We start from the raw sequence: 14,041 nt of genomic DNA, 5'->3' as shown, positions 1-14,041 counted from the left end.
ATGGACCACTTTGTTGATAATAATTGATTTCATTTTATTTTACTCAGTGTAGGTCAAACTACTTTAAATGGAATTATTTTACTTACAGAAAACCACGTAAACTTACGTCAGCCAGTTGGCTCTGACGGGTGTTTTTTACTACATCAGTATTTTACTACATCAGTGTTTTACGTGGCAACTCTAATTCAACCCATAGTTCAGTCTTACTTCCTTTTCCGTTCTCCCCGCTCATACTGTAGTTCATTCATCTTTAAACAATTTTGTTCAATTTCATTCTTCAAGCAATCTCCCCGCTTGCCAGCCGTTTACTCGGATCGAACGTATTATATAGCTGGCCTTAGCTTGGAAATCTGCCAACTCACAGAATTTTAGAAAGTGTATTCCTTTAATTTAATTAAACTCCTTTCTGTAAGGCTTTAAATGGAACAGAATATTAAATGTAGGAATATTAAAATGAACTACGTAGCATATTAGTTGCACAATTACCAAATCTATATATATTTGTCTCTGCTGTGAATACAGACAATCGTATAAATACGTTTTAAAATAGTGTAATTACATGTTGATGAACTTAAAACCTAGAAAATAAGTGTTTCTTCGTGCAAGACTATTAGATTGCTACAATGATATGACGCCATGTTGTTTCTGGAGCACAAGGCGTGGCATTTCAACCATTGTGCAATCGGGTGTCGTGTTATTTTTTGAAGTACTATAGAATTAAAATAATGGTAAGTTAAATAATGTACCTATTACCTATCTACTATAGATTTACCTTACTTCAGAGAATGAAATACATCCACGCAATATATTTGTAGACATAATATGTAGACCAAGAATATACCATGCTATCTTATTATCATCATCATCATCGATGATAGGTACTTATTCTGCGTACGCAAATGTGTAGGTATACAGTTACCGGATTACCTACCAACGAACCTTCTAGAACAATATCACGTGATGTGTGGTATTTTTACACGTGACGTAAGACAAGTCGGCCTTGTAATCGTCCACCATTTTGATTCCTTTGTTGAAAATGAAACAGGCACTCCGTGGTTTGCATTGCATTGAACTTTGAACGCGTACCTTGAATCACATTTATCGCACACTACCAGCTGCGCCAAATAAAAATCTGACAAAATAATCAATCAAATCTCCGTTTTTCCCTTTCTAATTGTATTCCCCTATAATTATAGTTCGGCCATTCAGAGAATGCGTTCCTGACACGTCGCGATTGAACTGACGACGTAACTTTGCAATGGCGTTGCAGTTACGATAAAAATATTTTTGCTGGTTGTTTACCGTTTTAACAATTGAGGAGCATTAAAACAACATTATTATATCAATAATCAATGAATGTTATTACGTCGTCAGTTCAATCGCGACGTGTCAGGAACGCATTCTCTGAATGGCCGAACTATAGCTTATTTACTGTAGTCTGAATCGGACTTTGAACCTTGTTAGTCCAAGGTTCCAGGTGTCCTTTATTAGGGTTCCGTACTCAAACGGTAAAACGGGGACCACCCTGTTAATAAAACCTCAATGTCCGTCCGACTGTCACCAGACTGTATCCCATGAAACGTGATAGCTAGACAAATTGGAAATTTCACTGATAGATTCGTATTTTGCTGACCAACATAAATTAATATATAAAAACAAAAAACTAGCAAGTAAAATAAATATTTTAGGTAACACCTGTGCAGAAAATGTAATTGTATTACGGAACCCTTGCGCGAGTCCGGCTCGCACGTAGCCATTTTGTTTTTTTTTTTATTACAATCTCGTCATACTGGTTGACTTCGATGTATTCCTAATACGAATTTCAAACAGTTGAAATGCATATAAGTGAGACAAGACGAATTGTTTTTAACGTGGATATTAGTTGAAGTAAATCTGGATAGTTTATTACGTAATCTGCATACGCCGGAACGCTGCCGAAACCACGGGTGTGATCGAGTTTTTCAACTATTTAAATTCAACACCTACTTACACATTATACGTACTTGTTATGTATTGCTAGCTTTTTTTTACAAGTGATCGCTCTATCTCACTTCTATCTATGACGCCTTAGCGGTGAACAAAGAAATAACTCGGACGGTCGTGTTATTTCTATTGCAAACTAAATAAGTATGTTATGCTCGGTTCCAATAAACAATAAACGATCCGATTGTTCTTAAGAAAAACATATCGGTTATTTTTGTAAGAACCGGGCTTTACACAATTAATGCAGTTGATCTTCGCTAGGGTTTCAAATAATAATAGCAAAAAAAGTGGTTACTAACAGTATTGCAACTTTTTTTCTACGATAGATTTTTATTCGTAATATATTACGGGCCACTTGCTTCTCAGTAATGCCGTAGGTAACCGACATGTACGAAGCGAGTAGCGATGATTAACTTAACATTCCATAACAATTCCTTAAATCATAAACATTTTGACGCGAAAGCAGTGCAAACTCGCTTTCACTTTCTTATATCCCCACCTAATACTGACGTTTTATGAAAGTAGCCTTACAATATAATCTTAAGGCTACTTTTTAGCGAGCCATACGCCATATTTTTTTTTTTTTTTTTTTTATAAAACTGATTAGGATTATGAACTCATGAATGCGGTTTCACCCTCTGCATAATTAACGTTATTTTCCAAGTAAATAGTTCAGCTGTTTTTTTTTACCGCAATACCATACACGGACGTTTTCTTTCAGCTCAGTTGCAATAATGTACTGTTTTTTGTTCCAGCCGCGTATTGATCCAATTCAATTGCTGAACTGCCTGAGTGTGCTATTATCACCTAATGGTGGCATCAAAAGCAGAGACGAAGTCCAGAGGCTGGCTAGGTAAGTCTTTCTTCTTTTCTATTACAATTCGAGCAAATACCATACTGAACCACCATACTGAAGATGTAAGCAAATACATCAGTTGAGAAATTACTTTTTTTTTCCTTAGTGCTATATTTATAAGAAAATCTACGTTTGTCGCGAAACTATATTGCGAAAATATGTTTAAAAAAATGATTGTGATGCGAATGATTAGTACGCTAATGAATAATATAATGACCCTTTGTTACCTAAATTGTCAATTTGATTAAATGTATATTTTTTCCCTTCCAGCCTTATGACTAAGTTTTCGAAGAAATTGGTATCCAAATGTATTTACATACAAATACTAAAATGTACTGAAACTGAGTTACTTGGTTTATTTATGGGTTCTGGTGGCTGGGTTTTAGTACACATGTGGTTGACTGAAAGTATAGTCACAAAAAACTGGCCGCTGGTAAAGGAGTTATTGGAACTGCTTTTACTATGCCCTGTTGACATAGATCGCTTGAAAACTAACAACTGCCCTAAGTTAGTTAAGGAATTATCAAAGGACGACAACCACTTCGGTAAGAACATTCATAATACTTTTGCCCACGAACGCGTGTATTTAGAATATTAACCGTTCGCGTTCCCTTGTTCCGAGAAGGAGTGAAATTGAAATCATCGAAAATCATGAAAATCGGTTCAGCTGTTTTCGAGTTTTTCACAAACATATGTTTAAAAATATTTATATAAGAAACACGCCTCTAATGACTGAATATACATTATACTATAATTATATATAATATAGTCGAAATGACTTACATTTTATTTCTTTTCTCTTATGAATTATAAAAATATTCTTATTACCTTTAATAATTCTTTTTTTACAGCTATAAGAGCCCTAGCATCAAAGTTGGTTGAACAGTGGTTAAAAACTGTCAAGGGCGAGCAAGTTGTTCCGGTCCAGCTTTCTGATATACCTCAAATAATAACAGAGGCGCAATCTGACGCCGAGGCCCTGATAAAATCTGAGTCCAATGTAGATCATGAAAATAATATCAGTAACATTGAAATAAAAAGTGAAGAAAGGGTGAAATTAGAGAAAAACATTTCTAATAATGTCGACAATGATAAAATCTTGACTGATATACAAATAAAAGAAGAATTAGATAACGAACCTGAAACATTGCCAGTTCTGAAGATTAGTTTAAAGGATGGAAAACAAGTCATATCGCAAGTAGATGATGATAGTGAAAGTAAAACTGAAATTCTATCTGATTCTGAAAAGTCTAAATCAAAAAGTAGTAGTAAAGATAAATCAGACGACAGACGTAGTAGTAGTAGTAGTTCTAAGTCTACCAGTTCTTCAAAACATTCAAGTAGGTCTCATTCAAGTGATAAACATAAAAGTCACAAAAGCAGTTCTAGCCGTCATAACAGTAGTAAAGATAGGCCGAAAGATAAAGACAGGAATTCTTCCCATAGCTCTAAATCGAGGACTGAAAGTAGCAGTAGAAAATCTAGCGATAAATCATCGTCTTCCAGTAGCAAATCAAAAGAAGATCGAAGTTCTCGGACATCTTCCGACAAAGATAGAAACAAAGGAAAAGAAGAAAAAGGCGAAAAGAGTAAAGAAAACTCACTTAACAAATCAAGTGAGAAGTCAGATGATAAAACTCCATCAGTTCATAAACTTGGCAAAATACCGAAACTGAGTGACGCTAAAAAAGAAAAACCCTCGATATCTATAGAAGTCAGAAAACCAGACGAACCTAAGCCAAAAACGGTTAAAACATTCAATTCTAAATTTAGGAAACATGGACTTGAAGAAGAAGTTAAGCCACCACCGTCGCGTGCAGCAGTCTTAACAAAAAAATCGACACCTGTATTGCCGCCAACAGTATCAATACCAAAACGACCATCTCCAGTCCATAATGATCCTCCTCCAGAAAAAAAGCCAAAAACGGTAGAACCCGTTGAAAAACCCGGTGCAATCAAATTAATTCCTCCTAAACCAAAACGTAAGTATTTTTCTATATCTTTCATATTTGATATATTTCTAATCTTTTCTTTTTTTCCAGATTTACAGTGGTGGTGGCAAGGTGTTCCATTAATGTCACCAAGTGTTTTCAATTGTTTAGGTTGCATTAACGTCAGTGGTAAGTCTAAAATGTATAACTTAACGGGTTCAAAAGTGTTTTTAATACTTGTAAAGTATTTTTTTCAAATAAATATTGAAATCAATATCTATGACTTTTTCCGTTTTATGCTTAGTTCAAGTTTAATATCCTAAATTTGTTAAAGACTTAGTCGTGATGTGAAAATACCAGCGCACCTACACTGGATCCGACCGGGGGCCTCGCCGCAGCGCTGATGAGAACGTCGCTCCAGGAGTGGTTCTTCAGCAATCCATGTAATCAGAAACAGAACAGAATAACTATAACAGTAGACGACTACGACATGATTTTAGGAGATTTACGCTTCATACCATATCTTTTTTTATATAAAAAAAAGAAATTTAGATGCACAAGATTCCATAATTAGGCCTACAATTTAGCGTTAGTTAAACAGACCAGTTCAGAACTAATGTTTCCCGAGATTTATGCCCTGTCGAAACTTATGTCTAGAACAGTAAAATAAGCAAAACACCCGCTTACTATGATGAAGTACGCTTCCCTTAGTCTATTAATCAGAAGAACCAAAATTCGACTAGTTCTATTGTGTGACTGAATACCCGAGTTAGACCTGACATATATTTCTAAAGCAATAATATTATCAAAATTCAATATACTGCTTGCGTTTTCAATCAAAGCCAGATATAAACAACAGCAGACACCCAATCACTTTCGAATAGTTGAAAGGAGTCTAGTTTAATGAATCTACAAGCCCGATTCATTATATGGTCGGTGGTTCTAAAGAATCGTTGATTGATGTTATAGTTACTATACAATCAACATGGCTGTCTTGCTGTTGATTTCGTTATACCGGTCCTGATCAATAATTCAGCCAGTCAACAACGTCATTCAAAAAGTTTATTTTTATTTATTTGCAAATTCTAGATTAACAATTTGATTATTTAGAATATCTATGTAGTTAGGTATTTTTCGTAGAATCACAAGTGTAAATTTAATTTTACAAAAATACCTAAGTGCCCTAGAAAGATTTCGGTAAAATATGCTTATGTAGCTACATAGGTACTTAACGCAATCACCACATATCGTTATCGCCGATTGCAAAATATTTGATATCAGGCCAATACACGCAAAGGAAGTTAATACCACATCTAGTAAACCTGAAAAGAAACCGCCGTCTACGACACCGTACCTATATATTTTTGGCCTCAGTACGTAGATGGCCTATCGACTTGCTTGCTACACAAGGAAAAATAAACCTCTACAAATACATTCCCAAGTTTCCAATTACTTTCCGGAAGAACCATAAGATTACTTACCTGCTAATAATATCTAGAAAAGAAAAAAATATGCTACATAACAAAGTACTGACTGCTGTGCTAAAGTACAATGTAGCTTTACAAAAGGACTTATAATGTAACCCTGAATTATAAAGTTTAGTAGGTAATGGTTTTTTCCGAATCAGTTAAATCACAGTAAAAGGTTTGGTTTTACAAAAGTTGATAACCTTTTATTACTGAAATGGTTCGGTAGGTTCCTACCTCGCTACGAAGATATACTCAGTTCCTAAGTGATGAATAAGTTTACCAATGTAGATTAACTTAGGTATATATCTGCGTATCAAGGTACAAACTAACCAAAGGCAATACTGATATACCTACGTGAATGTCAACAAATGATCGTGTGAACTGATGGAGATATTCGCAAAATGCTTAGCAGAACCAAGTCCGATTAAGAAATGACCGTCAGGCTATACATTCTTCAAATGGGGATAGGCAAGGCATGTGCCTTAGATGTAGCTGGCTAAATGAAATTAATCACAGAACATTAACCTTCACTTGCTATGCAGAACATAGATATTTTGATAGGCTCTATTTACACAGTACCTACCTAACCTATTTAAATTGATAGCAGATAAGAAAAAAATCGCGTCCCGAAAAAGTAGTACTTATTGCACAGAATTTTATTTTCGTAGAAAGTAGCCCTAATGTAACCCGTGGCGTTCGTCACTTCCAGCTACCTACGTAAAGAAACCCTTATTCCACGGTAGTAACCTAATTACGTAAATAGGCAAGCTATCTAAGCAGATTACTATTCTATATTCTATTGTATAGATACCGCCATTCGGTAAATAAGGCATATTAAAGATAAGCTGGTGAACTACTAAAATAATTATCCTAACATATAAATAACGTAAGTTCTAGTATCCAAGATAATTAACTGTAATATTAGGCAAGAGGCCTGTGTCCAAGTAAAGGTTTTAAAAGGACAGTGTGTTAGTAGAATGCAAGTTTTTTCCACGTGCTTATGGTATAGTTAGGTACCTACCGCATTTAGAACGGTACGTACATAAAGTTTAGGACGACAGTAGTTTATCACAACAGTGTTTGAAAACATCAAATCTGGTCTGATTAACTAAATCTTAGTTTTTGAATTAAAATTATAATGTTTAATAGTTAACTAACTCTGAACTGTTTGCCTAAGGGTGACATTCCATCAAAATGTTTCGCACTCGTTTGTTGACTAACATTGTGCGTGCACTAAAGGGGTGTTACGCACAATATTGTTTATATTTGCTTAGATGAGTCGACCAGAAGAAACATTTGTACTGTGTGCCACAGTGGCACACTCCGATGGAATTTCACCATAATACACACCCTCAGTGGTGAGTAGACATGATGGCAATTTTTAATGCAGAGTTAATATGTTAACATCTTAATAAGGCGAAAAGTCCAGTTGTATAAGTCTATTCACACAAAGTAAGTCTATTATTTAGCAGCTATTTACGCTAAATAAAAATAACTGTTTTATGGACAGATTGTGCTTAAACTTTTATCTGTGTATAACTGCACTCATTTCGATTTCAAACAACAACTGTTTGTTGTATGAAGTTGCATTTTTTCCTAGTTATAGATTTTTATTTGATAATAACTGATGAGTCACTTTGATTCTGAAATCTCATGCTATCTCGTAGTGAGTGGAGTTGTACCTACCTAGCTATTATCGAAATATCTAGCGCATGATTATTATTTATTGTTAATAAACACGCGATGTGTATATAGGTACTTCGAGTAAATTATGATTAACGAGTTAGTTTCCAAATCCGCATAGGTATTTATTTGAAAGTTAATTTCCTATACCTACGTTACTCAAGAATACGAACCATACAGACAAATCCCTTATATAACTTAACATTGCGCTATTGTTTTACATTTTTTAAAACCCGAGCTTTGCGACTGCGATTTATAGGTTACCTACTTATCTATACATTTAATTAGAAATAAAGATACGGCCATTTGCTCATGGCCCTGACCCTGATTTTTCGCAAACATAATTTATTCGAATAAGTATACGTAGGTAGTAGATACGTCATATTAATGCGTGCCTATTCATGTTTCAACAATTTTTTGTTTATCCTTCTCTACTTACTACTTCAGATCAGTAACATAATTTACAAAATATTGCTTTAAACTATAAAAAAAAATGAGTAGGCGTAACTAAAGGCCGATACCGAAATAATCTTTTTACACAAATCGATTAAATTAACTAACTACTAAATTAAATAAACTATCTTCTTAAATAATGATTTCATCGACTACCTAGCGAATTGTTATTATTGTATTTACATTGTTATCAGCAGCATTTTGTTTTAAAGTCATGTCAAGATCTTAAATACAAGTACATATTTGAGTAATCACCTTATTCTGCCGACTGTAGGTAGATTTTATTATGACTGTGTGTCGTTTCGCGGTTATTAGGAATGTTTATGACCATTCAACGCCAGTGTAATCATCCCTTTAATTTCGGTGCTCAGTCTTAACTAAAATCGTAACATACCTAAAAAAAATTAAAGAGATTTCATAGTGTCATAAAAGCTAATAAATCGCCTATAAAACAGTGTGTTGTTTTAGGTTAGCACTGTACGAATATAAAATGGTGCACATAGATTCAGTCGGCAGGCAGCTATAATGCTTCAATATTTTAGCTGCTAGTCTGCACTGACCCATGGAAAATCTTCTGCCATGCCGTCCCGGTAGCATCTATGTATGTGTATATACGATGGTCTTAAGTGAATTATTCTAATGTATCTAAGTACTTACTAAATTTTACGAACGTTATTAAAAATTGGATAATTGGTGGCAGGCTGATCATCACTTAATCATTTTCATAATGTTTTATGAAATTAACGTGCCTAGGTAAAAACAAAAATTGGAACCGCGATCGATCGGTACTGGATGACGCACACCCTAAAAACCCGAGCACCTTAACCCTAGCTGTTTTCTCGCGGTTTCATCCGCTTGCCGGGGGAACTGCTGCCCGTGCCCCGATAAAATATAGCCCATTTTAATCAGGAAAAGTGTTGCTTTTCAACAGTGAAAGAATATCGTTTCAGTTGTTTCGGAGCCGGACAAACAAACGTAATATAGTATTAGGTTTATTAGTAGTAGTTACAGTAGAATACCTAATTGTTCCGACAAAGCAAAAATTTCAAAACGATAAATTGCCGCCTACCGCGAAAATCGTAATTCGGTAAATCCATTTAAACATTTGAATTGTTCATATCCTTACATAATTGCTTAATTCTTTATTTATTTAATTATAATAAATTAGCCAAAAATCTTGCATACAATTAACTGGGACAGTGGGACAGGATTATCAAATAAAAGGTCAAGGTTCCGAGCGCTGCGGATGTTGTCTCTGTGTGACGATGAATGTGTGTTTTCCTCGCACAAAAGTGGCCACTGTTAGATGGTTTACAACAGTTGTAAACCAACTAACAGCTAAAGCTGAGATAGATCTTAAAAATACATCGAATAGATTTATGAACTGTTACAATAAAACGGAGAGATTAGTTATAAGTATTTTTTAAATTAAAATACATCGTTTCTCAGTTCACCTACACTTTTAAAAACATATAATATAATAGTTATATAGTAGATAAAACTAACTTATAGATGCCACAAGGTGAGTTCGCATCGGTTTTTTTTTTCAGTAGTTCCTCAGGCATCATAAAACAAGAACATGATATAAAGCTCAGCAATGACTGTTACGTCTATAGGTACTCCAAGAGTCTTATTTTTATTTATCCCATATTGTACATGTAGTTCATATGTCAATTATTATTAGCTATCTACAGGCTCGTAACTAAATGAAGAAATAGTGTCTAAAAGTGTTTTCGATTGCCTATGTACTCTTAGTAGCTGCTATTCTCGATTACGCCACGCGAAATGACTTTCACTATCTGTTTGGTTGTTGAACTCAAGAATTAATGACTAACTAAAGGGGTAGTCTGAATGAATTGTAGTTTTTTTCCTGACTGCGGTATTTTATTGCTAAATCTAGCAATAACTTTTGTAGATAATTAGGCTTTATTTGATGACTATTCCGTTGCATGCAATGTTTGTTTGTTTTTGACAAGTCTGCTTCGTCAGACAGGGTCGTGTGTAGGTAGATTCGTCACGTCTCTAGGCGCAGCATCTTACGATTGAAAGATACCTCACGACAAAGGGTACCAACCCGATTTGCTTATTTATTTTCATTGTTGTACCTTATATGTATGTTATACCTACGTGCCTCAAAGGCATTTCAACCCGATTTTGCCCCGTAACTAGCTGTTAATCTGTCTGTTATAGCCAGCTTATCTTGCGCTGGATTAATCTATACAAATGAAATGGCACGACTAAGCGAGCTAGGCACTAAATCATGGAAGTTTAGATTATGGTGGACGACTGGCTTAACATGTATCTATGAAGCCAAACAGAGGTAACGCCTCGTACAAAATGGCTATAAGCGTAATGATATGACCTTACAAACGTGTCTGTCTTAAAATCCATAAGCAGTAGGAACCACGTCCTTGAGTCTTCCTGGCCTTTATATTAGGATAGGGTTGTCTACGACGTATACATTTCAGTCTGCGAAAATGTTAAGGTACTGATTAGAAAGTCAACAGGAAAAATAGAATATACATATTTTATACTTTTGTTTCGTTAGTAGTTTGGTAATAAGTAGATAATGTATATATACTTCTTTACATAGGTGTTAATTGCTAAAACGAAAGACTGATATTACAATTGAACCCGTTAAGGTTTATTTTAGACTTAGCTATCTTATTAATTTTATTGTATTTCGATGTTTCTACAGGTGCAAAATGCTTTTTGAATTATATTTATCTTACAGTATGTTTTGTTTTGTTTCAGCAATAATGTTGTTAGAAAGTGACATGTTCATGGATGCGCTAAATGCTTCAGCGACGAACAAAAGAGATCCAAAGAAAAGAAAACGACGTACAAGTGGATCTAAGGATGGAAATCCAGGGAATGACGGATCACCACCACACACTCCCACGAATATGAGTAGTCCAAGTAGTGAAAGCAAGTCGGTACCACCACGATTTTACCAAGACACGCTCGAAACAGAAGATAATAAAGAAAAGGTTTCAGAGAAAAATGCGGATGCAACTGAAAACACGGAAGAAAACGTTACTAAGGAAGATAATGAAGATAAAATGGATACATCGGAACCTCACACTTTAACCATTAATGGACTTAAAGGAGTATTGTGCTACCACAAAAGAAAGGGTCCGAAAAAAAGTATTAAGTGGAAACCAGATACTGAATTGGAGGAAATCCAATACTTTGAACTTGATGAAACGGAGAGAGTAAATGTAACGAAAACTTTTACAGATATGAAATACTTAGAAAGGATACACGAAAGAGATGCATTCCAAAAAGGAAGAAATCTCAGTAATGATGACGTCATGGAGGAAAAGACTAATTGGAGGCCGCTAATACCTGTTGACGCCGATGGTCAAGTACAGGTAGAGCATGGTAAAAATAGTAAAGAAAAAGATATTCAAGCAATACGACAAAAAGGAACATTACAGCCTCTTTATTTCTCCAAATCTATGATCCCCGACTCTGCATTTGAGCCTGATCCAGAAACGCATCCTTATACGGAACCAACGATTATACCTCTTGATGACGTCACCGGTAACCAAGATAATATAAGTGATTTTAGAAATATGCCTTGGCCTGAACCTAAGGGTAACGCACCACCGTCGTCGGCGAACATGAATGTTCCCAATATGTTCCCACCAAACATGAACCAATTCCCTAATTCTTTTCCAAACCCACAATTTCCTGGTGTGCCAGGGTTTCAGGGTAACATGGTTCCTGCTGACTGGCCAAGTGGAGTACCACCGCATATGATGGCTAATGGCATGCCAGGGCCCATGGCGCCTGGAGGTATTCCGCCCGGTAACCTACCGCCGGGAATGATGATGCCTCCAGAAAATATGATGATGTCACCAGAAATGTTTGGAGGACCGAATCCTATGTTTCCTGTACCACCAGAAGGATTTAATATGCAACAAAATATGTTTCCAATGGATTTCAATATGTCTGGACCACAAGGGCCTCCACCTTCAGGCCCTGATGGTTTTCCTGGTATGGGAAATTTCCGTGGAGCCATGCGGGGCCGTGGCAATGGCGGACACTGGCGAGGTAAAAACGCTGGAAGCTGGGATGGCCCTCAGCGCGGAAGAGGAGGTGCTCGTGGTGGCCGCAAAGCGGTTTGCATTTATTTCCAACGAAAAGGATCTTGTCGACAAGGTGACAATTGTACATTTTTGCATCCAGGTGTAAATTGTCCATTTTAAGGATTAGGTTAGGTGTACCTACATTAGGTTTGAAGAAATTTTGTAAATAAAAAAAGTCATTAAGATAGTTCCAGTTTTAAGCGTTTACGACTGGATCAGCATTTATACAATCCTGCTGCCGTGCCGTAGATATTCCCTACAGTTTAGAATAAACACCCAAAAAGACTGCTTAATGTAAATAGTTATCTAAGTAATAGTTAAAATATGTACATAATGTAAAGATATTCATAAGTGTTTATACGAAATACAAAGTTAAATAATTTGAGTATATTCATTTACTTTCACTTTATCCCTTCAATACATATTACCTACCTGTATTACATTTTGGTAGGCACTTAACTAAAGGTTTTTGTCTTAAATGCATAACTCTCTAAACTGTTATCGTATTTACTTACATTGATTGATTGTGTTTAGAGAAATACCATCTCTCGACTAAAACGGATTATTTATAAGTTGTGTGTGGCAGATATATCTATCTGCGAATGGATGAACCGATTATAGGCACTGATGATCAGGGGCCCCATTCTCCTAATTTTACTTAAGCGCCATTCGATTCACGTTCGACTCGATTCGACTGAGATCCAATCCCGACTCGATTACGATTGAAGCGTATGTGGCATTCCGCTATTTTTTCTTTGAGATAAACGTTTTTATCCTTTTCTGTCATTCAATAATGAATCATTTTGTCTGCAAATGATTTACGATTGCAAAATGATTATACAGCAAACTACCGTATAGACCAAAATAGCAGACCAATCGCACACCAATCAAATGTCAATCGAATACGATTGGTCTTTTATTAGTAGCAGAATGCTTGATATAGTTAAAACTGCTATTGCGATCATATTGCGATTCGATTTTGACATTATTAACTTAGGAGAATCGGGCCCCAGTAATAGAATCAACTCGTCTGTTTTTTTTTATTATATTAATAAAACATTCAGTACCATTACTATAAAAAGTCAGGTTTATTGTATGGGAACTTTCTAAAATATTATTTTATTCTAGTATTCGTGTAACGGTGACAGAAATACATCTCTGAAATTTTTTACTGTCTGACTATCATGGTTCACGAGATTCAGTCTGGTGACAGACGGACAGACAGCGAAGTCTTAGTAACAAGATCTCCTGTTCTACCCTTTGGGTACCTACCTACTACGAAGCGAAGCTACGAAGTCCTAAACAAACCGGCCAAGTGCGAGTCGGACTCGGGTTCCGTACCATCCAAACTAATCTATAATATAAAAATGAATCGCAAAATGTGTTGGTAAGCGCATAACTCAACAACGCCTGGACCAATTTGGCTAATTCTTTTTTTGTTGTGTTTGTTATTGTCAGGAGGTTCTTATGAAAAAAAAATAGGGTAGGGTAGGCTGGTAGCCAATGAACCGCGTGTACAGTATGAACCATAGTACCTACCGGCCATACCTAACGTTGCTATAATAGCTCGCG

At 35.7% G+C, this 14,041-nt stretch overlaps 1 protein-coding gene across 1 annotated transcript; it reads left to right on the top strand.

The window, feature by feature from the left end:
• The first annotated feature begins 253 nt into the window (after positions 1–253).
• LOC124645629 (serine/threonine-protein phosphatase 1 regulatory subunit 10-like) lies at positions 254–12,859 on the top strand. Its single transcript, XM_047185442.1, has 5 exons — positions 254–728; positions 2,739–2,836; positions 3,110–3,384; positions 3,691–4,821; positions 11,130–12,859. Exons 1-5 carry the CDS (start codon positions 726–728, stop codon positions 12,587–12,589), a joined length of 2,967 nt encoding a protein of 988 aa, XP_047041398.1. The 5' UTR covers positions 254–725; the 3' UTR covers positions 12,590–12,859.
• Positions 12,860–14,041: the final 1,182 nt, after the last annotated feature.

Source organism: Helicoverpa zea, chromosome 3 (assembly GCF_022581195.2).
Source record: "Helicoverpa zea isolate HzStark_Cry1AcR chromosome 3, ilHelZeax1.1, whole genome shotgun sequence".
Lineage (NCBI taxonomy): Eukaryota > Metazoa > Arthropoda > Insecta > Lepidoptera > Noctuidae > Helicoverpa > Helicoverpa zea.
The sequence above is the reverse complement of the archived record's forward strand: the minus strand, read 5'-3'. Positions and strand labels throughout refer to the sequence as shown.